The sequence below is a fragment of the Lathamus discolor genome, chromosome Z, assembly GCF_037157495.1.
Source record: "Lathamus discolor isolate bLatDis1 chromosome Z, bLatDis1.hap1, whole genome shotgun sequence".
Classification (NCBI taxonomy): domain Eukaryota; kingdom Metazoa; phylum Chordata; class Aves; order Psittaciformes; family Psittacidae; genus Lathamus; species Lathamus discolor.
The window spans coordinates 20,614,141-20,640,151 of NC_088909.1; the positions used below are offsets into that span (position 1 = coordinate 20,614,141).

At 45.7% G+C, this 26,011-nt stretch overlaps 1 protein-coding gene across 1 annotated transcript in view; it reads left to right on the top strand.

Moving 5' to 3' along the window:
- LOC136005055 (guanine nucleotide-binding protein G(o) subunit alpha) overlaps positions 1-26,011 on the top strand; it is a 135,966-nt gene that overhangs the window by 44,270 nt on the left and 65,685 nt on the right. The window contains exon 3 of the mRNA XM_065662168.1: positions 6,530-6,671. Coding sequence (XP_065518240.1) covers positions 6,530-6,671 — 142 coding nt within the window. The remainder of the gene's footprint in view (positions 1-6,529; positions 6,672-26,011) is intronic.

Sequence of the window (26,011 nt, forward strand, 5' to 3'; positions counted from 1 at the left end):
TTGACCATTTCCAGGGCTGTAGATTTTGGCTGCATTTCAATCACCCAATGGATTTTTTAACATTAACCAGCTGGTTACTTAGAATAATGCCTTTGCATGCACTTTGGTGGTAAGAATTCAGTTTTGAGTGACCCGAAGGTATTTCCTCCAGCTGGAAGCCTGTCACAGGGCAACATCAGTACCTCTTGGACTGGTGTTAAAAATTCAGGTTGAAAAATTATACTCTTTCAGATGAGCTCTGTTTGCCATTTTTAGTTGACCTTAACTAAAGAAGCTGTTTTTCTCTTCAGAGAAGTGGGCATGTAGGCAAGCAGTCATCTTTATCTCCATCTCGGGGAATTCCTTGCAGGAATAGGATGTACAGTGTGTCATTCAAGCAGAGCCAAAGGGGAAGACGAATGACAGTCTGGAGAGATTTGCACCCTGTCACGGAGGTCCGGGCTGTGCCTTTGCAGTCTTTGAAACATAAGGTCATGTGTGTATGCGTTGATTTAGTTTAACATAATCCAGGAGTTTTTAATCGCATTTCAGGCTATTAAATGAGTGAGAAGAGAATCACTAGAATTTAGCTTCATAACTCTGCTGTAAACAGATTTTAAACCTCATATCAAGGTAAAAATAAATTTAAAAGTAGCTGATTACATCTAGCAGAAGATTTTCCATCAACATTTGATCAACCCTTTCCCTTCCCTACACATTAAAGTCAGATTTTTGCACGATTATTTTTCCCCATTTGGAAACAAAGTTTAGAGTTTTCTTCAAAATTTGGTGGGTTCTTTTCTTTTGGTTCAAATTCTGTGACACCTCATCAGTATAACTTGCTTGATTATGGTCTGACAGGAAAGATTATTTTTGAAAGAAAAAGCGAAGAAGGGGGGAAAAATATCAGAAAATTTTGCCAAGCAAAAATTAATTTGTAAGTGCGTTTGATCCAAAAGCCTTCATAGAACATCCATCTCATATCAGTCTGTACCCTAAATATCCATGAACGAATGGGGCTGTCAAGAGCCCGAGCTAAAATGCACTGGTGGGTAGATGATCAGTTGTCCATTTCATTTGCCTCCCTTCTGCTGTGGCCCAAGTGCTTTCCTGCAGTTCCAAGCAGCACTTACACTCTGTAGCATCTTGCATTCTTTGCATTGGCCAGGGGGTTTTCCCTGCCCACGTTGTCCATGTCGAGGTTTAGGAGTGGTGACAAAGTGCAGGAGACGAGGCAGGGCTGTGTCAGTCAGGAAAGGAGAACCAGCATGCAAAGGGATGGAGAATACTGAGAGCTAGGAGGAAGAGGAGGAAAAGGGGTATCCACAACAGGCTCCGCTGCTGAGCACTGGCATCTCTCTCCCTCCAGCACAAGAAGGGCAAGTTGTATAAGATTAAATGTCTTCAGACCAGCTGTTTTTAAGGAACTTCTTACCACATACTTAGAGGCTCTGCTGGCGCCATCTCAGAAATGCAAACGCTCTTGGAGCTCTTGGAGGGCAGGTGAGGTACCAGAAGACAAGGAAAAAAAATGTAAACATGGTGTCTAAATATAGAGGGAGAAAAGAGCAGTAAGAATTATAGACCAGTCAACTTCTAGAAGCTTGAAGAGAATTGAACTATCAATCAAGGAATCTGCAAGCACCTGGGAGATAAAAAGGGAGATGAGTGACATCCAGCATGGATTATACAAAAATGAGGCATGTTAAACTGATTTCATTTGGATTCTCAGCAGATGTAGGAGAGGAATAGTTGGTGCCATAACTCAGTTTTGGGAAGGGTTTGACTTGGTCCCGTTTGACTTTCATAAAGTGACCTGGAAAAACAGTCTAGATAAAACTACTTCAGATCTTACACAAAAATGGATGAGTAGCCAACTCATTCCCGAAGAATACAGTTACCAGGGATTTGTGGTGAGAGCAGAGGACTCCATGAGCCAGGACTCTGCAGGGGTCTGGGTTGATTTCCTTCAGAATTTTAAGCAGTGAAAAATGCATGAAAGACAGAATTGCATCTGTCAGTGTTGTGGAGCTGGGAGAAGTGCTTCAGCACATTGGAGGATGAGCTTCGTGGCTTAAAATGGTCTTGTCATGTTAGAGGAGTGAGGAGTGGGTCTAGTCTGGGGCACTGTGCCTCAAGAAGGAGGAGGGCCCATTTGGAAGACGTGTACAGAAGAGTCACTGCATTTACTAAACCTGACGTGGGTTGGAAGGGCTGCAAGGAAGGCACCAGAATAGCTTGTCTGGGATTGGAGCTGGGAGGAAGGAAACTGTAGCCTCTGCTGCAGAAGGTTTTCAGGATCGATGGACAAGTATTCCCACCAGGAGTGACCTAGGCAAACTGACTGCTTGCTTGGGTTGGCCCCAGGCTAAGATCCAGCCCCACCATGCTGGAACTGTCATTTGCTTTGTTCAGAGCTGCCGTTCCACCTCCGCTGGGGAAGTGCTGTCAGCAGGGACATACGGCAACATTATCTTTGGCTTTGCCTTTTGAATATGTTCGTTTTGTAGTGAGAGGCTGAAGGAATGTAAGTGCTGTGTTGAACAAAAGCCAAAGCAAGCTGCTACGCAGAATGCACCCCCTGTTTCCATGTATTTCATTTATTTTGTAATTAAGCAGTAATTGCTGAGGCACACTGGGTGCTTCTTCAGTATTAATGACTTGCTGAAGGACGACAGAAGATCTGGTCTGCATTTTCCCCAGCAAATGTCTGTCCATTAATGCCATTCTAAACCAAGTATGACAATGTAACGTGCAAACATGTGGGGTATGCTGTTAGCAGCTGAGGGACAGGGACCCTCAGGGACAGGTTGCTTCAGTTGTCTCTCACCGTTCCATTCAAAGCAGGGTGTTTCATTAGGCATTTGGTGAATGAAATGGCTTTTTAATTGCTCAGAATCACTTTTTAAAATTACAGCATTGCTTCCCCCCTCTGCAGCCCCCGGGATCCTCTTGGATCTCTTTTCTTCCTTTGCTCTGGAGAGAGCTGGCTCCAGTGTGGCAATGAGGAACCTGCCTGCAGCAGTTCCCTTTGTATTTCAGAGACAGGCAAAAATACAAGCCATTTAGAAACAGTGGATTCACATTTTTAGTGGTGAAAAACCTGTGTTCCCAATAATACGCAGGTTGCTTAAGGAGTAGCCAGCCCACCCTGCCTGAATCTTTAAAGACTTCCCAGTCTTGGTGCACTGTTCACGTCTATTAGTTCCTACACCCTATGCATTTTTAATGGCTACAGCTCCCTATGGTATCCAAACCCCATTGCTTCTTGTCTCCTGTGGCACACAAGCTGGCTCCAGCCATGACCCATAACAATATACCTCCCAAGAGTGTTGTTGGAGCTTTAAATGCCCTCAAGGCAGTAAAGCACAACAACAGACAAGAAGGTGTGTCCCAAACGGGTGAGCAGCAGCATGAACATTTCCAAAGGACGATGGAAAAAGCTGCCATGGAAGCTCAGCTGTCAGCTCGCCAAGGCAAGCAAGAGGAGAGACATTTGCTAGAAGCATATAGGACAATAAACCAGTTCACAGTGTCCTAGTAGGCTTTGAAACAGCACTAGTCAGTGGGGATTTGCTCGCTCACATATTAAGTAATGTGCTAACTGCATGATTGATTAATCCGTAGGTACTTCTTACAGCAAAACTTCAATCCTGGCATCCGCAGTGCTGCTTGCAGTCGTTGTGGCTGCCTTCCCAAAGAAATTTCATGGAAGAACAATTGGGGTGGTTTTTCTCCACGCTCTTTTCTGCCCCCTTGAAAAGTAATGCCTTTATGGCTGTGCTTCGAAGGATGTCAGCATGCTGCCCAGTCAGCAGTATGGCCTCTGAGGGATCACTGAGCCACTCTGCATCACTTAATTCTGCCCCTTCAGCACAAGGAGCCCTGTTACTTGATAGGGAGCTTGCTGGCTGGGAGTATTTAGAAACACTGAGTGTTTAGAAGTGAAAATGTCAGGCAATAACTTTATGGCATAAGGCCAGAGGTGATTTAGACTCTGAATACGACCATTCAGCCCTCTTTTTGCCGTATCAAGACCCTAGTTGATGCCTGTCAGTGAAAGGCAGAAACAAAGCCAGCTTGAGGTGTGGCAGCACTCCGATCTCCGCCAGCATGATCAATGACTGGACCAAGCAGATCTCAACTGCATCCTCTTGTGGCCCTTACATTGCCCCTCATGCCCATCCTCACCCCTTTCTTCACTGGCACAGGTTGCCCAGAGAAGCTGTGGCTGCCCCATCCCTGGCCAGGTTGGACACAGCTTGTAGCAGCCTGGTCTGGTGGAAGGTGTCCCTGCCCATGGCAGGGGGTTTTAACTGGATGAGCTTTAAGGTCCCTTCCAGCCCAAACCAGGCTGTCATTCAGTGATTCTTGCCCCACTCTTAAGTTTCCTTCTCTTAGTTGACTCAGAGGCAACATGCAGTTCCCCCTGCCCCAGAACCCAGCCCCGAGACAACCAATCAGAAAGAATGAATTATTTCTGTCGATGCTTTTGCTAACCGCCTGCCTCCCTCCCACGGGACCCCCACTCTGCCGAGCTCATTGCTGTCATGCTCATAGCTGGGAGGAGCCAGCACTGTACAGTCTCCCTTGAATGTGAACAGGACTGATGCAGATCCTCATGCTTTGTGCCAGACATAACTCTTCAGGTTTGACTACAGCTTTCGACAAAGAACACATTTCCCAGAAGTTCTGCAACTTGTCTGAGTAACAGTAAATGATCCGTGAGACCCAGTGCTGACACACAGTTCTGCTGGCTCCCCTCCTTTCCCTGTACTCAAATGCTGCTATTCCAAACCTCAGCACAAGTACTGGCTAAAAGCTACATAATACATGGTCTGCTATTGCCCTTAACTCCTAATCAAAATCAAAACCAGCTATAGAAGAAATTTTGACAAATAGGCAAGTCTTCTACTAAGCCAGAAAGGTTTTTCCCCAGCCCTGCTCCTCTCAGCCTAGTTGAGGCAAACCAGCAGCCCTTTGTACTGTTCCCAGCACCATTCCTCCTTCCTGGAGCTGGGGAACCTAAGCAGGGGGCTCTGCTGAGCTCCTAGGATCTGTAGCTTAAAATTTTCCTGGACACCAGTTAATTTGAACTGCAGCCTGTCTTGGGCTGTCTTTATTTGTAGTCATATTTTTCCAGGACTCGGGGGGTGTTGGAGCAGCTCCTCCATGGAGCTCAGTATTTGATGATGTGTGAGCAAAGGTTGTGGGGAGAGCAGACGGTCGGCCAATTGTGTTAGAAAACCTTTTGTGAGCTGAGCATCAGGGGAAGTAAATCTGTGTCTTTGACAGCATGTTTCTATCAGCCATGTTCTTCATGTAGTCATCTGTTAACAACACGGGGCTGGCATCCAGCCCCATTCTTCAGCACCATCCCAGCACTGTATCTATTACAAGCTCACTGTGATTCCTGCTAGTGCTGCCTCTCCCCAGGGGAGTGCAAGCACTGGTCAGGATCTTGTTTGGTGTGCATCTGATTTAGAAAAAAAGGAAGCAGAACCCCATGTTATAGACAGGATGAGAGGTTTTACTGGTGACCAGAGCTGTTACTGAGGGACTCTCTTGTCCAGTGAGATCTGAGGATGAGCAAGCAAGGACTTCATTTTGGCAAAGCAGATCATCCTCCCTGCTGATATTTAAGAGACAGGATCATAACTTATGTCTTCACTGAGAAGAATTATTGTCAAGCACAATTAGCTCTGCAAATCTAAGCTGTCTTCTAGACACACTAGGCTTAGTTCTGCTTAGTTTTTTTGTTACTTAGATTTGAAGAAATTATAGGGTCAATCTTCTGACCTGAGCAAAGGACTGCAAGAACTCACTCCATCATTCCTTTTGCGGAGTTTAATAGAGACTAACACACAGAGCTATCGCTCCAGTGTGAGGAGCTGATAGGATGTGGTCTGATTCTCACCAGGATGTGTGTCTCATTCCCACCTCACTTCGAGAGGGGATAACACAACATGCTTTGAGGCAACAAAACTCCCAGCACAGTTCTTAAAGGAGAGGGAAGGAGGCGGGAGGCATGAAGGGTTGTAAATACCTTTTAAGTGCTACACAGCTAAGTAACTTCTCATATCCATGCCTTTGCCCCCTGTGTTTTCAAGGGTATTTTAACTCTAGTTCCTTTTGTAAGGCACCCCAGGTGCCTTTCAGTTACTTGTTTCTGTGGTTAAGATCTGATGGTCATTGTAAGCGTTTCCACTGATCTTGACAAGGAAGGTAATGTGGGGCCTGGCACCCCCACTCCATGTGAACATGAGGCTCTCTGGGCTCCGGAATTTGCAGTTTGCCTGGGAGGGAGGTACCATATGTACCGACTCTGCACAAAACCTCCCTGACAGAGAGCAAAAGGGATGCTAATTCTAGGCACTGGGCTCAGACACACAACTGGTGAACAACCAGAAAGGTTTAAAAAGAAATGCTGACTAAATTAAGTGAATCGAGCTGGCAGATGTGCTCTTCAAAAGAGCACAGCTCTCTTTGAAATGACTCCCCCATTGAAATTACATTCTCAAGAGGTTTTTGTCCTTTGCATTTTCTTCAGGATCATCCATGAGGATGGCTTCTCTGGAGAAGACGTGAAGCAGTACAAGCCAGTGGTCTACAGCAACACTATACAGTCACTGGCAGCGATTGTACGTGCCATGGATACCTTGGGCATCGAATATGGTGATAAGGAGCGACGGGTAAGTTAAAATCACAATTGCTTGGGTACAGAGAGTTGAGCACCTGGAGGCTTCAGAGCACAAAAAGGAGGCATTTGCACAATCTGAATACCTGGAGAGAAGAGGAGAGAGGGGGGAAGATTTACCATCACTGTTGTATACCTATTGCAACCAACCGAGGCACAGGAACAATTACATATGACCTGCCATTTGTACACTTACCCTAGGAAGTGTAGCCTTGGGGACCTCTACGTCACAACGGCCACAATCTCTCATTCTCTGGCACTAGCCAGGCCAGTACAAAACAATTCTGTTACCTAGGGACAGCTTAGAGAGGGGTACTAACAGATGTGGGGAAACAGGAAGAATGTGCTAGATCCACAGGCTGCAAAGAGAGGTGTCTCAGGAGAAGTCTTGCTGCTGTTCAAATTCCCTCTGCCAGCCTGCCCATGCAGGGAAGCTTTTAGGATTAACTTGACTTCTGTGAGGGCTGGACTGGCTCTTGCATACCCTCAACAGCAATTTCGCTTGCAAACAAGGGGATGTATTACTTCAGTGAGGTTTGTATGGACAGCAGGCAGCAGCATTAGCATGTGTCTTATCAGAATAACTGTGATGTCTGGCAGCCGCCTCATACCACACACCTAGGCAAGTTTGTCCTTTTACAGTTGCCACTCTGTTGGTACTTTAACCAGCATCCTATTTTTAAACAGTGGCTCCTCTGTGAGGTGCCCCTGCCAGCTTCTGCCTTTCCTTTTTGCATTTCTGGCTCAGGCCAAGCCCACACAGAGAAAGTCAGAGCTCTAGAGAAGTCAAGACCACCCTTTTTGCATGCTGCCATCTCAGAGAAAGTAAAACTACTTGGTTTCACTGGAAATAAAATAATTTCATATTAAAGACCTGGTAAAGGCGACGTTCTATATGCCACTGAGTTAGTCATGACTATTTTTAGGTAGCTGTCAAATGACAGATGTATGACATATCCCAAACTCCTTATCTAAAGGTTGATAATGAAAGCACTCACTAGAAAGGACACCAAAATCCTGCTGTGGTGTTGCTGTATGAAGAGGTACCTTATTTCTCTCAGTCACAAAGGGGTATTTTGATTTCTTTGCATGTAGGGATTTTTCCCACAGGAACTCCAAATCCTGGAGACGTTTCCTTCTCAAATGTAGAGATGATACCATAATGGAGTTCTTGTGAGCTTGCCGAGAACTAATGGTGATGGCTTTTGAACAGAATACATTAATCTGTTGATTACTCGGTGACTCAGCTCTCAGCAAGGCGAAGTATCTTGTCTCAGCTAAAAACCTATGCCCAGGAAAACAGAAACAAATCATTCTCCATGTCTGATAAACCATCTGTGGCAGACAGCTTTAAAATGTAAAATTTCTTTTTTCTTAAATAGCTGAAGTCCTAGTTTGAGCAGAGAAGCTCAGCACTGCTTTGGTGCCAGGGCTGGCAAAGTACAGGGTATGGAGGGGGAGACCTGTTATCAGGACTGCCAGGAATAAGAGATGGAGTACTGAGCTACACAAAATGTTGTGTCCGTTGAAACTGCTGTGGGCAAGGTACCAAGTGTTCCTAGGATCATATGATAACTCAGGATGGAAAGGAGCTTAGGATGTGTCTCACCCATCCGCCTGCTCAGGCAAGGTCAGCTCTGAGGTCAAACCAGGTTGCTCAGAGCTTTATCCCATTGGGTTGGAAATCCTCTGATTTTGGGGACTGCACAGCCTCTTTGGCAGCCTGGACCACTGCTTTGCTGTCCTCGTGATGAAAAGGTTTCTCCTTACGTCTAGTGTGAACGTTCTTGTTTCAGTTTATGCTTTTGGCAGTAGAGTTACGCTTTGCAAAGTATAAAGCGAATTAAGTTCTCCCCAACATAGTTTCTCTAAGATATGAAGTCCTAGAGGAATTATTCCTGTCTTACAATGGTGTCGTGCTGACTGTGTACAGACAAGCCTGCAACAAAACATTATAAACCAAACAACAGTCTGGGAGGGGAGATTCAGAGTATCTTCTCCCTTTGTAGATGGGAGTAGTATTCCTTCATATAGCGGTAGATAAAGGGGAAAGAAACCAAATCTTGTAGGCTGTGTTTTTCCACTTGCTCCTTTCTCTTAGTCAACCTCCACAGAAAGTTGCTGGTATTAGTATGAAATAGTATTTATTTTAATCTTATGAAGAAGCACATGGCTTCTGCTCCTCCACTTTTGTTATTAATGCACAGCTGCTCCAAAGAGAGGCCATTACACAGGCGATTTGTTGAGTATTACGCTGCATGGTTCATCCCTTTTCAAGCAAAGCTTTTCTATTTAAAAGTCATTCCTCAGCCATGGGTTTCCAATGCAAATCTTTTAGTGGGGGATTTTCCCCTGCTCATCACTTAAGCCCCCGAGAGAAGAGATAGGGAAGGGGACCGAGGGCTGCAGCTGCTCAGCCTGGTTCAGCAACAGGGAAGGACAGGATTTCCTCAGTGACCACTTGTCTATTACAGCTTCCCCTACCCTGACTTCATGGGAGATGCGTCTGACCCTGTATCCCTTCCAAATGGCACCCTGACATGATTCAGAGCAAAAAAAAAGCCCCTCCTCTGCTTAACAAATGTGAATGAGATTATTTGTGCTTTTGTTATTGAGGTAAAATAACTATATCCTCTCTCACTGTTCTCATTTTGTTCCTGTTCATAATTATACCTCCAGTCTCATAGAAGCAAATGACCAGAAGAGTCCAGATTAACCCACTTAGCTTTTGTCAGTCAAAGTGAGATCAGTGTAGGAAATATGAGCTGATACGTCAAAATAAATCACAAAAAACGTATGTTCCAGGTCTTGCTGACCTCTTTTCTGGTAAGAACCTGTCCCCAAGTTAAGAACAAAACAGTCTGTGTGTAGGTTTTCACTTTTATATGTGCTCCTTGGTGCAAGGGAACAGGTTTTCTTGCAGTTGTGCCTGACTCAAGGGCAGCATGTAGGTTCTCGTTTTGTATCCTTCAGCACAGGGAGGCAGGAGCATATGGCACGTTACCACCATGCACAACTCAGAAGGTCAGTCTGGAGCTCCAGAAAAGATGCAAAAGTGCTAAGTCACAAATCCTTTGCATGTTGCAAGAGGGCAGGCAAAAAAGAAGCAGTCAGTGAGGAGACAGAAGCTGGCTACAGGAGGAGCAGCATCCATGTGTGTTCCTCATATCCAGGGCCATCACTGCCCAAGGGCTAGATCACCCACTAGCCAAGAGCAAGAGGGTACATGGAGGAAGAGGGGCAGAGGCTTAGTCTTTTCTGGCAACACAAGACCCTCTATTTGGCCTGTAGGCCACTGCTTAGTCTTTGCCTTTATAATCAGATTAACAGCAGGAGAGTCAGGCCATAACATATAGCCTCTGGATTAAACAGTTCTCTAAAGTGCAATTGTATTAATAAAGCAAGCTCCTCACTGGTTCCCTTTCACTGCACCCAGGTGGACTAAATTGGAAATGGAGATTTAAAGCCAGGAATCCAGAAGTTGACACAAGTGTTTGGATCTGATCAAGCAGGAAGGGCAGGGAAGTGATGTATTTTCATCTCTCCATTTGAAGAGCCAGTTCCATAGTCTGGCTTTAGAAATCCCAACCAGAAGCAACATAAAGTCTCTTCCTTGGTGGGTCAATGCTGACCTCAGGAGCTGCTTGGAAATGCAGCACCTGTGATCCCACTGCAGGCTGGTATGGAAACCGCTGTAGATGTTAGCATAAACCAGACAGAAAAAGGCTGAAATTGTTCAGAAATCACTCAGCAATGAATCCCAGTATCACTCGTGTGGCCCAGATATAAGTGTCTGAGGTGGCAGGGTCACAGGTCCAGCACTCAGCAGCTGGAGGTGGCAGGCAGTGACTTTCACACCGAACTTTTTTCCTAGCAGGAGTCTGGAAATGTCTCTGCTTCAGCTATGAAAGGGAAAGCTAAAAAGCTGCTGAAGCATTAAAAAAAATTATAGCGAATTTTTTCTTTCAGGCTTTGTAGCAAAATGTGTCTGTGGTGACCTTATGCTGTATACAGTGTGTACCTCCAGAACTGGAAGCTAAGCAGATATGTACCTGAACATTTTAAATATTTGCTAGTGATATGAAAAAATTAATCAGTTTAGTGTAATTGAACAGCCCCCTGAGGCAGCTGGCGAAAGGAGCCACATGCACTGGAGCTACATCTAACCTGCTTCTGAAGAGGAGGGTGCATGCAGAAATCCAGAGCTTCCAGCCCATCACCTCTGCACATGCCAAAGGTAGTTTTAGGAGCTGCCCTCTTCCTCTCGCTCCTGCTCGGTGGTGGCAGAACCAGAGACACAGCACTGTCACCTGCTGCCTTCAGCAGTGTGTGGGAGAAGCTCTCTTTTGTAAGAGCTGCTCCTCTGTGCCTGGCTTTTCCTACTTTTCAGCTCAAGGCAGGATCGTAGAACCGTCTGGGTTGGAAGGGACCTTCAAAGCTCATCTAGTTCCAACCCCCTGCAATGAGCAGGATCACCTTCAACTAGATCAGGTTTCCCAGAACCACATCCAGCCTGGCCTTGAATATCTCCAGGGATGGGGCATCCACCACCTCTCTGGGCAACCTGGGCCAGTGTCTTGCCACCTTCACTGTAAACAATTTCCTCCTCATGGCCAGCCTGAGTCTCCCTTTTTCAGTTTAAAATCATCACCCTTCATCCTGTCACAACAGGCCCTGCTAAAAAGTCTCTCTTCCTCTTCCTCTAGTTCCCTTTTAAGTGCTGAAAGGCTACAGTAAGGTCTCCCCAGAGTCTTCTCACTTCCGTCTATTTAGCCAAGCTGGCTCCTACTGCATGTCCCTAACCTGTGCTCTCTGAGAGATGCCAAAAGCTGTATAACTTTGGGGAGGGTGAGCAAGGTTAATCAGGCACCACCATGCTGATAGGAAGTCCCAGCCAGCTGACTGGTACCTAATGGGGTGGTCTGGGGGTGAATGTGGGATTCTTGGGTTTGTGCTGCTGCAGTGAGAATACTGCCAGCCCTTGCTTGACTGCTGTGGTAATAAGTAATGGGACCATAGTGAAGCATAACTTTGGGCTGCTTTGTGGAGGAGCAGGACAGAGTGAGAGGAAATGGAAAATGGAATAAGGGGCCATTAGCCACCCCAGTTTTACCTGGTGTCAGCATTTGTCTGGATGTCCAGCTGCAGCTGAAGCCTGCACGTAACCATTCCTGCTGTACTGGGTCTGCTGGCTTCATCACTGTAACAGCACTGGACAAATATTTCAGCCTGCCCTTCACTAAGGTGTAAAGTTCTGTCAGTGTTTTTCATTAAGACCAGTGCCACCTTTCTCACACACTCTCATCTCTCTTTGCCCTGCCACGATATTACCATCCTGCATTCGAGTTACCATCATTCATGGTTTTGAGCAGTAGAGACAGATAAAAGGCATGGCATTTCCTGAGAGGTGGGAAACATAAACCAGAAAGGAAAGCACTTCTTGTTTTCACAGCCTGCTTTGTTGCCGGGGAGATGCTTGGCTTATTCAGGAAAGGCTTGTTGTTGCTACCTAAGATGGCCAATGTATTGGAAATCATTGCTGTAAAATGAGGGTGCAGGAGAAAGAGGGAGACGGCAGAGAGTGAGGGAAAGCCCAGAATAAGCTCTGCCTGCAGTTGTAGTGCATAACCTGCAAGCCCCACTGTGGCAATTCTGGGATCTCTCTAACCAAAAACTGTGCCTTCCACATCGCACTGATGCATTTTCCCCCTTTAGACATTCCTTGAGCCCCTGAAAACAAAATCTCTCCAATAAATTATTGCAATAAAGTAACAGCAGAGTGTGGAGATGGTTTATGATAGCCTTTTGTGCCAACTAGAAGAACCTGAAATCATCTACTTCCATGCCTTTGCTCTCCTGCTTAGGGAGAGTCAAACTCATCATCACCAGAGATCCCAGCCAAGTCAGCTGAGACCTGTGGCCAGACCCTGGAGACCTTGCTTTGCCACAACAACAACAGCAGGCTTGGCTTTGCGCTCCTGCAAAGCTGAAGTCGTAGTCATGAAGTCAGTAGCATGGGATGATCTTCATGAAGCATAAAAGATCACCCTAGAACCAGTGTCTGGTTTGCTGTAGTCATGCTACTAATAAGGATAGCATTTAGAAGGGAGACAAAATAAGCTTGTGTCATGGCTATAAACAGAATGTGGCTTGCTCTTGCAGTCAGGATTTGGCCTAGAAGAGTCATCCAAGTAAATAAACAGGTTGGAGGTTGCCAAGTGTTCTTGTAGAGTTTTACTTAGACTAAGTTTGTCAACCTGGGTAGTTACAACAGAAAACTGGCAATTCATTGAAGGCTAAAATGTGATCTTAGCTCCGGCATCACAGCTATTTATTGGGCAGCAGTAGTGATGATGAACAATAGTCAGAATCCCAGCCTTCTACAAGCATGTCACAGTGATTGTGAGCAGGAGGAAATCCTGTGTTCATGAGGGAGGGAGATCATGCTGGCTCTGAGAGACTCAGTATTGCCTAGAAAACATAATAGCAGGCAAGGAACTTAATTGCACAGACACAGCTGCACCCAGGAGCAGTATCAGCTCACCTTTCTTCTAGCAGGCTGTCAATCACTGACAGAGCTTTAAGACCCCAAACTTCCCCAGGCTGGCCCAATGTTACAGAGTTTTAGTCCAAACTCATAAAGAATAAAGAAAGGCCGTGTGAAACGGAGCTGAAAGGAGGCAGAGATTGTGGGCGGCAGGCATGTACCAAGTTGGAAACATGTGGCATGTGGAAGGCTGCTGTTTAGGTGCCACCTTGCTGAGCAGCTGATGTGCCAGCATGATGTTTTTCACATTGGTCCTACTTCTAATCAGGAAGCAGAATAGATCAGAATCTATGTTGTTGGCATGGCAATACTTTAATCCTCACTCAAAATTAAACCCTTGGTCTGTCTGGTCTTTGGGTTCTCCCAGACAGCATGGGCTGGTGGTAAATGGGCAGCAGCTGGGGATGGGGTGGAATTGTTCTCCTGATCTTCCAGTTCCTCTGCAGAGTCAGAAACCTGTTTCTAAGAAACACATTTCTAGGAAAAATTATGCACTTCAGCATCATTTCTAAGTAAGCCAGATGATGCAGTCACACCCTAAAATGCCACTAGGATCTGTTTCTTTGGTGAGCACTTGCCATCAGCTAAGCATTGTAGATTGGTGACATTTGCCATCCATGTTGGTTTCCCAACTCTGACATTAGGTCTGTAGCTAACTGTCCTATAAAACCACTGACCAGAACAGATGCCATCAGTTAAAATAAGCTTTTTAATTTTCTTTCAAACTAAGAGAAGGGAAAGAGATGTCTCAGGGGATTATTGGTAAGAAAGAGACCATGGTCATCTTGCTTGAACTCCAGGCTACAGGTTGAATCTAATCACATCTTTCGCCACCTAAAGAGGGCTTTAAAGAAGATGGTGCCTGAGTCTTCCCAGGGAGGCGCAGTAAGAGGTCAAGGCAGCAGTCACTGGTGCCAGGAAGGGGATTTCAGCCCCAAACTGGTTCAGGCTCCTAGAGCTTTCACCTTTATCTCCATGTCATCAGGAGAGGTCAAGACAACCAGCTCTTGAACGGCTGCCCAGCCCTTTGGGCATTAGAAATGTGGAGGGATAAGAGAGGTCCGAGGACCTTTGTGTATGGGACAATCAGTGAAAACAGGAAATATCCAAAAGATGACTTTCAAGTTGCAGGTATTGCGTTCCCCTTCAGCTAGTCGCCAGGAGAAAAGTTCATCATGAATCTTCCTGGCGGTGTTTGCTCCCTGGCTGGTGCAAAGCACAGACTCTTGAGGTGCAGATCCATCTTTAGAGCTGGGTTGTTTGGGGTTTTTTTCTCCTTCCAGATGCCATTTCAGGCTTGACTTCTCAGTAATGAGCAACATTAGTCCTGCCCAGGGTCCTTGAAAAGGATCCCCACCTCACCCCAAACTGTCCAACATCCTTGGTCACCTGTGAAAATGCAGATCCTATGCCGTAGGGAGCTTAGTCTTTCCTATTCCTTCCTTGCAAGCTCTCTCTTTTTGCTGAAAGAGGGGTGTATTTTTCCTCCACAAGCTCTATGTGTTTGATACTGATTTTTTGAGTGATGCAGGGAGTATTTTTAGTTTGAAAAGAAGAAAAAAAAACCCACCAACTCTGTTCCCTAGGAAGAAGGGCTGCCTGCCTTCTCCTCTGAGATTTGTTATTCAAATACAGCCGCAGTTAGGGCTGCCAGGGAGGTGGTGTGACAGGGAAACAATGGGCAAAGAAGGGAGAGCAAAGCAGCCATGGGACTGTGGCATTAGTGGTGAATTAATGAGGGGTGGAGTGCTGCTTTCGTTCCCACAAGATACCAGTGGAAGATGGCTGCTCTGGGAGCCCCTGGAAAGCATCAGAGCGGGACAGCACAAAAGATGAGGTGTTCAAAGATACTTGGCAGAACAGCACGGCTGGAGAAGAGCCCCGAGAAGATGAAAACCTGCTTGCCGCCCGCAAATGGGCTTCCTGGCAGCTCCTGGATCAAGGGTGGCATGCAGGTCAGGCGAGGGATGGCTCCATACCACTATCCACTCCTTCACAGAGGATGGCACAGCCAAGGCAAATTTCAGCCCATTTGATGGGGCCCAGCACAGACGCTCCCCGCAGAGCAGATAGCAGTGGAATTGCCCTGATGTTGATGAACACAGTCAGGTACTGTTTGTCCTTCTCTAGTGCCTTTCTGTTCAGAAAGGGATTGAAGGGATTGAAGTGGGAACAAAAAATACGTGTAGTTATTGGATGTACTGTGCAACTGAGGCACTGAGGTTAAACACATGCCATGGCCAAAGCTTCGCAGGTGCTTATACATGTTTCTGACCATGTCGTGATCAGACACCAAAAGCCTTCCAGAAGGTCACCACCACATTTGATTCTGAAGATCAGGTTTCATCTGGCCACAGCCTGATACAGGCAGGGTGCCGTCTTCGGGTATGATTGCAAGTCAGCTCTCCCAGCAGCAATCGCAGATAACTACAAGCTACTCAGCACATCTCAAATACATGTCAGTTATTAAGTGGATTTATATCCATCTCTTCTGGGAGCTGTTGGGAAGTGCTGCTGAGTCAGGCTGCTTAGTCCCAAGTTTTAGGAGTGCCATTTAAAATACTTGTCTTCTGAATGCTGTTGATGATGTCCATATTATTTGCATGTCTCCAAATGTAAAATGAAAGCATTTGTACAGGGCATTCCTGGCCTTAAACACATCTCTGGTGCGTAACTCAGAAAAAAGCATAAAACAAATGTCTTGGGATGGGACCACCTCCCTGGGTCTGTCATTTGATGTTTATTCAGGGGTGATGGTGAGGGATAGCACAGTTTTTGCTCCCAAACAGCAAGAGCACAGGCTTGGAACAGCTTATGAGGGAGGGAGCCAAGGAGGAAGGAGAGCTATGCCCAGGCACATGGGAGAGGAGGGATGGGGAACACGATCCTTGCTTACACCAGGTGCTAATAAACTCAGGATAAACATTCTTCTGCAGTGATCTCCTCTGGCCACAGACTCCAAAGAATTCTGCAGAGGGCTGGTTTCACTGCTGGCCCTGGCAGGAGGCGTGCTGAGGCCTTGCTGACAGCCTGCTCCTTTCACACACTGAAATTCACAGACAGGAGCATAGGCGTCATTTTGTGGCCTGTGGCTTGAAGTCCCATCCTTCCAAGAGGAGAATTCTGCTGAGGTGGCAAGGCAAGGAGACAGAGCCCTTGAGGAAATGAAAATGTGCTGAGGCTGTGCCCAAGCCCCACACCATCCTCCTTTTCCTAAGGGGAAACCTGTCCCTCCAAAGCAAGCAACTGCTTCTTATAGTAAGTCAGCCAGGGAGGGAGCTCTTGCAGCCACTGTGGGGACAGCTGCCTTCCCCTAGGCAGAGGCACAGCAGTATTCCAACACCTCTATGTCCCTCATACTGCATCAGTCACAGGGATGGCAGAAAATCTGCCGCATGTGAAGACTTTACTACCCATATCCATACTGAGGCTATTAATCAGTACTGTGTACATTTGTAATAACTTATTAGAGATACCATGTGGGAGCTCATTTAACAACTACAAATACTGCTTTGACCTCAGCCTCACCAGTGGAATGGGGCAGGGGGATGTCTAGCCATGCAGCAGGGACCAGCTTCACCCAGGGCAGGAGGAGACCAATGATGCTGCTTGCTGACCCAGACCAGGACTGCCATGGTGGGAGTCCAGGTGTTTCATTCAAAGGAAGGAAAGAATCAAGCTCCAGATGAAGATTAGAAACACAGCCTCAAGCGACAATGTAAAACAGTATCAGTTGCACAGTAGCAATGTTTAGCCTTGTGGTCAGAGGCAGAGGAGAAAATGTGCAGGGAAAAAAGCACAGGACATGTGAATCAGTCTGGGTCTGGTTTACGGGTTTTGTTAGATAGTTGCTGGGGGCCACAGGAAACCTCATCCTTCCCCAGCAGAGGCCCACATCCACAGCATGTCTCCCCAGAATCGCTTCAGGCAGCACAACGCATCCCTCCCGAGTGTCAAAACCCACTCAGGAGCTAAAGAAAACCTCACCCACAGGCTTTGAACAAATTCCCTCATTTCTTTCTGCTGTGTGCTTCATTTTCCAGGGCTGTAGGAGTTTCTAGTTTGCTGCATATTATATCTGTGTTGATGGCATGATTGTTGCTACGTAGTTCCCCCTTGATAAGAAACAACTCCCCTAGGTTGTCTGTTTGTAATTAAGTCCTCATTTTCCTGTAGGTTGGTTTAAGACTAGACTAACTCCATTGATTAGAGAGGAATTACTCTTGATATACACTGAAATCATGAGAGTGGAGAATCAAGTGACATACAGGAACAGTCCCACAGTAACATACTCCAGTTAGCTGTCTGGTTGTCATTTGCTTATGAACCCATCTTTCTGCATTTTGAAACTGGCCTTCAGATGTTTGCTCCTTTATGAGAAGGGGGTGTACTAATCCAATCTTATCTGCTGGATATACATTACAAATGATCACTTAGCTATCTAGGCTGTTGGGTCATGTGTTGAATACAACCAGTTACTTTTTAATAAGGCTGACAGCAAAACAGGAGCAAGACAGTCTTCCAGAGAAAAAGGAAGATTTTTTTGAGAAGAAAGAGATCCCAGTAGTGTAACCATCCAGTGAGTCTGAGTTCTGTAAAGTTATGAATTAGTTTTTTCCAAGTGAGAACCAGATCTCATCTCCATCCTTCCTTCTACATGTCATCACATTTGTGTACTTTCTTTTCTTTTATGCAGGGCTGGTTTGGCAACACAGCTTATCTGGAGGCGCATTGTGACATTGCTGTGGATGCCAAACATGAGAATTTTAGGCTAGATTTTCCTCACCACCACACCAGCACCTTAGTCAAAGGTCCCGAAACCATTTTACTTCCAGCTTTTATTCTCTTTAATTACTGTTATTGACACTATAAGCTTTCAAAAGCTTTTCTCTTGCCAAGTTATGCTGCTCTATTTATCAGGCATGCAAAGGTTTCGAACTGGTGACATTTGTGCTGTCCTTCTGCAAGTCCCTTACTTCAAACAGACTTGCTCTACTACAGATTCCCTCGATGCACATTGCAGACAACCTCTCCCAAGCTGCACAGCTTTTTGATAGCGAGTCCAAGTTCTGCTTCTCTTAGCATGTGTCCTCCCATGCTTACTTTTACTAGTGAGATCCTTCACCCAGCAAATGGCATAGGGTTAAATTTGCTGTCTGTGGTTGGTGTGGGCCTGCCACTATTGCAGGCTTGGTGGTTTAATTTACTCCAGAGGCAAAAGATGTACCAAGGCTGAAAAAAACATATTCAGCATTACAGTGGATCGTGAGCCAAGTTCAAGATGGTCTTGTGATGAGTGAGCAGGCAAAAATCCTTATTTCCTCAACTTTCTCTCGAAGAACAAAACCTCAAGGAAGGCTCTAGGACGATGTGTAGCAGCACACAAGGCTCTGCAGGGCTTAGCCTTTGACTCTGCTGCTCTTTATGTCAATGTGGACTAAGTGATGAGCATCTTCTATTCCTTGTTGGGGATCCAAGCAAAAAATGTACATGCATAAAACAATCCCAACCCTAAATTGTGTACCTGGAGGAGGAAACCTGTCCCCCAGCATGAAGACTGAGCAATTTCGGCATCAAGGCTCTCAAACCATGAGGTTTCAGAAATCAAATGGGACCCAAACTACGCCTATGCTTATTTCAGTCATGGGCTGTGCACACAGACATTTTATCATACTGAATCAGCTTAAAAGCCACCTCTTGAGCTGATACCCCTTTTCCGGCCCCCATCTTCCAATTCCTGAAGGAAATGTAGGGTGCAAAGCCTGACCTTGCTCAGGCAGTTGTTGCACTTGATGTCACTCCACAGCCTGCAGCCACAACTCAGCATGCAGACACCTCCAGTGGTCCTTCCCGGGGCACCACTGCATGGCAAGACCAAGAAGAAAGCCATGTCCACCACATTTCAAATTAGAAAGCATGATCAGCTCATACATTTAGTTGGAAAAAGAAGAAATGATCAGGAGAGAGCTGCTTATAGTAACCCACACAGGGAGCTCTGAACTGCCTTTCTAATCTGTCCCCTACAGTCCTAGACAGGTGAGATCCCAGTTCTGGGGTCATGCTGAATGTCAACATGCATTTTCAGCTTAATTTCTCTGGGCTGATTCAAGAGCACAAAGGGTGGAGGTAGTGGACAGGCTATTGCACCATATCCCCTTCTCCTTTGCCATCAACTTCACAAAGAAAGAATGGGAAGCAAATGAACAGCGAGGGCTGATGGGGAGGTGAAGCCTATCAGTCCACACTATCACTATCTAACTTGCCTTGAAATCCTCCAGGAGATCACCAGTGCTAGCAAGTTTTCCATGACCCTTGGGGAAGAGAACTGAGCTCAGGAGGCAAGTCCACCACAAAGCACCAACCTTCTGTGAATTAAATTTTGGATGTAAACAGATGTTCCCGTAGCACCCTCACAAACCCTATTACATTCATTAGGCAGCACCAGCACACTCTGTGGCCATAAGCCCTTTTCCATACGAAGCTGGACGGTATTGCCTGGGATCAGGAAGTCCAACAAGTTTCTCGAGCCAAATAAAGTCAGATTTCCTTTCATACTGGTTAAGCAGCTGCTAGTTCAGAGCAGGAGTTATTGATCAGATTGATGCACTCAACACTGCAAAGGAGGTTTAATAGTTCCAGGACAGTTTCCAGTGAACTATTTGTCCCACTCCCACCCACCAGCCCTGAGCCTGGCTGTTCTAAGAGGTAATCAACCACAGCCTTAAGAGTGGGATCTTCTCAGGTGGGCAGGGGCAATGCTGACTTCGAATCACAGAATCCCAGCCTGGTTTAGGTTGGAAGGGATCTTAAAGCTCATTCAGTTCCAACCCCCTGCCACAGGCAGGGACACCTTCCACTAGAGCAGGTTGCTCCAAGCACCATCCAACCTGGCATTGAACACTGCCAGGGATGTAGCCTTCACAGCTTCCTTGGGCAACCTGTGCCAGTGCCTCACAATAGACTTTGCTCAATTCCTTTGTCACTGAACCAGATGGATCCTCTCCATTGGGCCGGAAGCTAGGGGAAGTATTGGTGCTTCCTTCCAAGGCAAGGGGCAGGATTTGGGTGAGCTTCACTCAAGCGCCCTCTGCAGAAGGCAACCTGACTTCAGGCACACCACAGGGAGACCCAAACTTCATTTGTGTTTCCTCTCAGTTGCCCTGGAAGGGGAGGCTGCTTCTGGAAAGTGACCATTAATGCTCATGTAAAAGGTGATAGCTCCGAGAGATAAAATTCTTTCAAAGCCACAGAGACTCAGTCCTGGGCCTCTGGTGTGGGTTACTGTACCAGTAACCAGTCAGTTTGTACCAGGTATCAGGATATTCTGTGAAACAACTAGCTGAACTACCAGCACCTTGGTGCACACACAAAACACACAGTCCATCTGAAGCATTGCCCAGCACGTAAATCTGGATGGGTGTATGCTAGGAGCAGTCAGAAATGAAGCACTTTATGTGCAAAAAGATACCCAATTTCATGTGCAGGACCACCAGCAAAGCTTCTGATGGTTGTTTCCAGCTCTTGCAGGACAGAAAGGTGCAGTAGGTTCTAATTGAACGCCAAATAGGATAGCAAGTAGTGGGTGATAAAAGTAGCATCTCCATAACTGTAAAAGGTTGTTCTAAATGTCAGACCTGCATGTGCTCTCCTAGCTCTGTGAATAGCTATTCAATTTGTCCACAAGTTGAGATTTTGACTAGGACAGGATGAAATAACAAGGCTAAAGCTGTCCCATCCATTATTGTGGGGAATGGCTTCTCTCCAAGAGCAGGCTCTGCCCCTGCAGATACAACACACATGTCAGAGAGCAGTCCAGGAGGGCAGATGGCTTATGTGGACCATCCTTGCCACCAAGCCTTCATTCCCGGACTTCAAAATGCCACAGTGCCCCTCTGCGGAGAGACAGTGATGTCCTTGTGCTCACTTCCAGCGCCCCTGAGCACACCCCCTGGTCAATACCCAGTGAAAGCATGGGCAGAAGCCAGAAGCCTCTTGTTCTGCATACCTTGCCCAAGACTATTTATCTGGAGTTAATTTTCCACCGCCTAAGGTGAAATGTAGGGAAAGAGACCATGGCAATCCTGCCTGTGTGTGTTCTCGCTCTCATACCATGTCAAAACAGAAAAGCCCTGTAGGCCTGCTGGCACTGACAGACAGACTGACAGAGCCACTTTGCACAGACTGACACCTCAGTTCCTGTGGTAACACAACCCTGCTCTTCCCATGCTGTCACTGATGTCCTCCTATTGCCATGGCAACAGACCATTTTTAATTGGCGAGTAAGAAACAAAATTAAAACCAAAGCAGTTTATTAAATGTCAAACCATGTCAGAGTCTCTCCCACTAATGTGATGGGAGCACAGCGACTCTCTGGGCATTCATTCAGGAGCAAAAGACAGCAGTGCCAGAGGGGAATACAACAGCTCCTCTGGGTCTGCACATTGCCATCATCTCCAAAGGAGCCATCCTGCCTTCTTCACACACTAGTCCAAGGTTGCTGAAGCCAGCCAGGCCCTGAGATAGCTGTTTTAGCAAAGCCATTCCTACGTCCTTGCACATCCTTTGTCTGTGCCTTCTGTGGAGGAGGGCATATCTATTTGCAGGCTATGCTAAACCTCACTCCTGCTTGTACCATCTCTGCATGCTCCAGAAGGAAGGTCCTCAAGCAGGTGGTAGAGCCATGCTCATTATGAACAGAGCTTCTGGGCCAGGAACCCTCTGTATCAGCAACTTTATCTGCTAGGTGTAGGTGATGTAGGCTGGGAGATGATTAAGTATTCTTCCAACACATAACACTCTTCCATTGCCTAAAGGGGGCTTACAAGAAAGCTGAAGAGGGAGGGACAATTTACATTAGACATTAGGAAGAATTTCTTCCCTGTGAGGAAACCTTGCACAGGTTGCCCAGAGAAGCTGTGGCTGCCCCATCCCTGGCAGTGTTCAAGGCCAGGTTGGATGGGGCTTGGAGCAACCTGGTCTAGTGGAGAGTGTCCCTGCTTGTAGCCTGGTGCTGGAACTGAATGAGATTTAAAGTTGCTTCCAGCCCAAACCAGTCTGTGCTTCTATGGTCTCTCATAGTGAAACTAGCTCATCATCAATCAAAAGCTTTAAAAATGTTGTCAACCACTCCTTAGTCTATGCCAGAAGAAAACATAAGATGAAATTCTTGCTTGTGGAAGTAGAGAAACAAATCTTTGCTGTCCTGGGAAACAGCCATCTAGAGTTTGCAGCAGGAAGACTGTAAAATGCTCTGGTTTCTGGTGGAAGAGCTGACCCTTTAATACTCTTTTGCATCTCCAGGTTCCAAGAAGCAACTTTCTGTTGGTCTGTCCATCTGTCCTATTTATAACCAGCCTATATATTATTAAAAGTGTATCATTCACAGTATTTCCTAATTAAATGTTGTAACTACAATCCTATTTCACACCACTCTAATTTACTCCATCACAGTATTTTAAAGTTTTGTATTAACTATATCATGCAGGAGAAACTCTTCAAGGGTTCAAAGCCAGCAGTTCTGTGCCACTTGTGATTTATACCTAAAGCTGGTGTAAGTTCACATGGCAGCATCCCATGTCTGAAAATTTGGGATTAAAAGACACTGTTAAAGCTCTGTCCAAAGTCAGGGGTCACTTAGTCCAAAGCATGGCAACTCAGAGTAAGCTGCCAGGCTAGTAAAGATTCTGCAATCCCAGTCACTTCTGACCTTTCTGAAAGGATTCCATTTTCAAAAGTCCATATCTGGTAGATCTCTAGAGCAATCTGCAGCTAAGTTTGTGGCTGACATTCAAATCTCTAAAAATGGAAATGGGCCTTGGCCACTTGAAGATTATTTGTTCTAGAGGGAAAGATCTTGGGAGCAACTGGGCTAACGTGGTTAAGCGAATATGACTGGATTAGCAAAGGGCAGGATTAGACATCACCCATTAACATGGCATGTGCAATAGCAGAAGAGGTGTGGGCTGATTCTGTATGTTATTATGAGTGAGTGTGTGCATACAACTGCTCACCTTGTTTGTGCAGATCAGATAGCTGCTTCGACTCATTAGGAGACTCTTTAGGAGGTTTGACTACCAAAGATTTGTTAAATGCACTGGCAAAATGAGCTGTAGAAAGCTCTCCTATGGAGGTTGGTTTTAACCTCAGACCTCTTGCATGCTCTTTGCAAGTGCTTATTAGGAAAAAAAAAAAGAGAACCAACCATATTTTGTTGGTATTCATAGAGAGCAAAAGCACAGTAGGACTACAGAGTCTCTGTGATATTGCCAGGGGGCTGTCCTCAGCTATCTATTAACTTACGAGCTCCAATTTGGGAAAAACTACAGTTTCTAGAAGTACTTTCTATCTGCCTTTGCCTCCATCTCTATCTTAAAGACCAAAACCTTTGAAATCCTGCAGCTGTGTGTTAACACAGAAGAATGGGTCTTTCCAAGCTCCTTTACATTCAAGAGAGAGCAGCCATAGGTTAGGGCCTTTCTTAGCTGAGCTGTTGGAAGAAAACAGTGAGAAGCTGCCAGTGGATCGTCTCTCACTCTTCTCCTGCCACACCAGCCACAAACATCCCCATGCTGAGGGCAGGTCCTCAGCCTGGGCACATCCAGCTCAGCTGAAGTCATTCTGGCCCCAAGGCTTGTTTTGCTATTTTACAACAGAACAAATAGAGCAGCACTTCATAACATCCTAATGAGGCACACTGAAGAATGCCCAGGAGACAGAGACAATATCAGTGTTTCTTGGCATGGAGGAAAAATTAAAGGCATTTGTTTGTTATCTGAAATGTTCATCTCTGTTCCCTTCAAGTGCTGGGCAGACATTTTTATAGGGTAGGTTCCTGGAAATACTCAGATGTCACCATCAGTGCATTCTAAGGGTATTAGTTGTTTCAGATATACTTACAAAAGCTGTGCTTACGAAGCAAAGAGTTACTCAACACCATTATGGGGTTTTTAAGCTTTAAGTAGTGCTTTGCACTCTTATGTCCTCGAAAGACCTTACACTTCTGGACCCATTCTTCTTCTCTTTGAATGGGAATTACATCACTGCAGAAAAGACAGTGGTACCTCTGTTGTGAAGACTGCTAAAGTCTCACCTACGATCCTGATGGTGCCTTTTGGGAACATGCTGTTCATTCTGTCAAGCTTAATGCTTTTTTAAAATTTTGACACTTGTGAAACATCTTCTGCTTCTCCAGCCTTGGTAATCAGAAGACATGATCCAAAGGTGAAAATACCAGTATCAAAATACCCTTGGAGCCTGGTTTAGGCTCGTGTTGCGACAGGGACTACAACTAGTACTGGATGTGTTTGCTGGGAGGAGCTGACAGCGGGTGACCTCAGATGAATCACTGCAGGATTGGGCTCAGAATGCTCTTGAAATCTGCCCCTGAAGAAAGCAGCAGAGACAGGCTGTGCTCTTATCTCCTCACCCACGCTGGTGACGGTATAGCTACAGTTACAGGTGGTAACAGAGAGTTTGCTGCTGTGCAAGTCTCAAAGGAGACGTGCTGCAGGATGTGCACATCGAGGTAGGCTGATCAGAGGGGAAGAGTCAAAGCCCAGGGAAGGTGAGCTGAGCTGACCTATTCAGAACAATTGAAAACATGCTCTTTAAACCCCTGAGCATTAAACGCTGCTGTATTGTTAAGAAGCCAGGCAATTGGAAGGTATTATCCCATTAAAGAAGTACATCTGCAAAAAGGGTTTCCTAAGGAAGCAATGCTGTTCTGCAAAACTTGGCCTTAACAGAGATTTCTCCATTCTCAGTTGGATACAGGAAGCAAGCATGTTAATAAACCCACTGCCAGGCAATTTAATGTTATTCTGTATACTCTGCTCACTCTGGAAGCACAGCTAAGCATAAGAGAACAGTAATTTTTGCTTATTTAATGCATTCTTTCTGAATGTCACTATGCTAAAAACCCAGCAGATGAAATACCCCCCTCCCTCCCACTGCAAAGCCAAAATCATCTCAGCTAGGTCAGCTATGTTCATTGTGGTTTCTCCAGTTAAAAAGCTATCATCCATCAAGATTGTAATCATCCATCCATCACGACTGTATCAGCCATTCAGCTTGCAAAAACAAATACTCTTCTGTTATTTCTGAGGACACACAGGCTGTTCCACAAGATCAGCTCATGCCCACTATTTCAAAATGCTTCTGCAAGAGATTGAAAAAAGGAGAAGAGTGGTTAAAAAAAGCAATTCAGACATTAACAATGTCATGGCAACAGAAAATCAGAGCCTCAAAAGCAGAGCTCAGCTCAGTAAAGGTTTAGGGAGTCACTGTACCTCAGGACTGAATGAAATATTCAGCATGTAAAAGAGGTCCCCAAATGCTTTTTATATTTGTGATTATGATGCCAAGCCAACTGCTATTTATATGTATTTTTGTCTAACCATGGATTTTTTTCTCACTGCAAAAGATTTTATAATAGCATACTTGTCAGGTAAAAGTCAGTCAATTTTGATTCTTGGGGAACTTCGGCATTTGAAAGTGTAATCATAAACATCCACTTTTGCCCTTACGGAAACTACTGTTGTAGCAAAAGTTGATAGAAGGAGAAATCAAGCACTTTGGGAACAGTTACCCAGGGAAGGATTTTGTATGTTGAGTAAGATGATGTAACATGAGGTGACAGCCTGACCCATAACCAACAGTGAGGTATGCAGCCTTACATTCTGTGTTTTCACCTAATGCTGGCCGTGTGTATAGATGACAAACCTCCTTGGCTGTTCCAGGGAAACCCTTGCCGCCCTAGAGCCTCTCCTCTTGGTTTTTAAGGCTTTTTC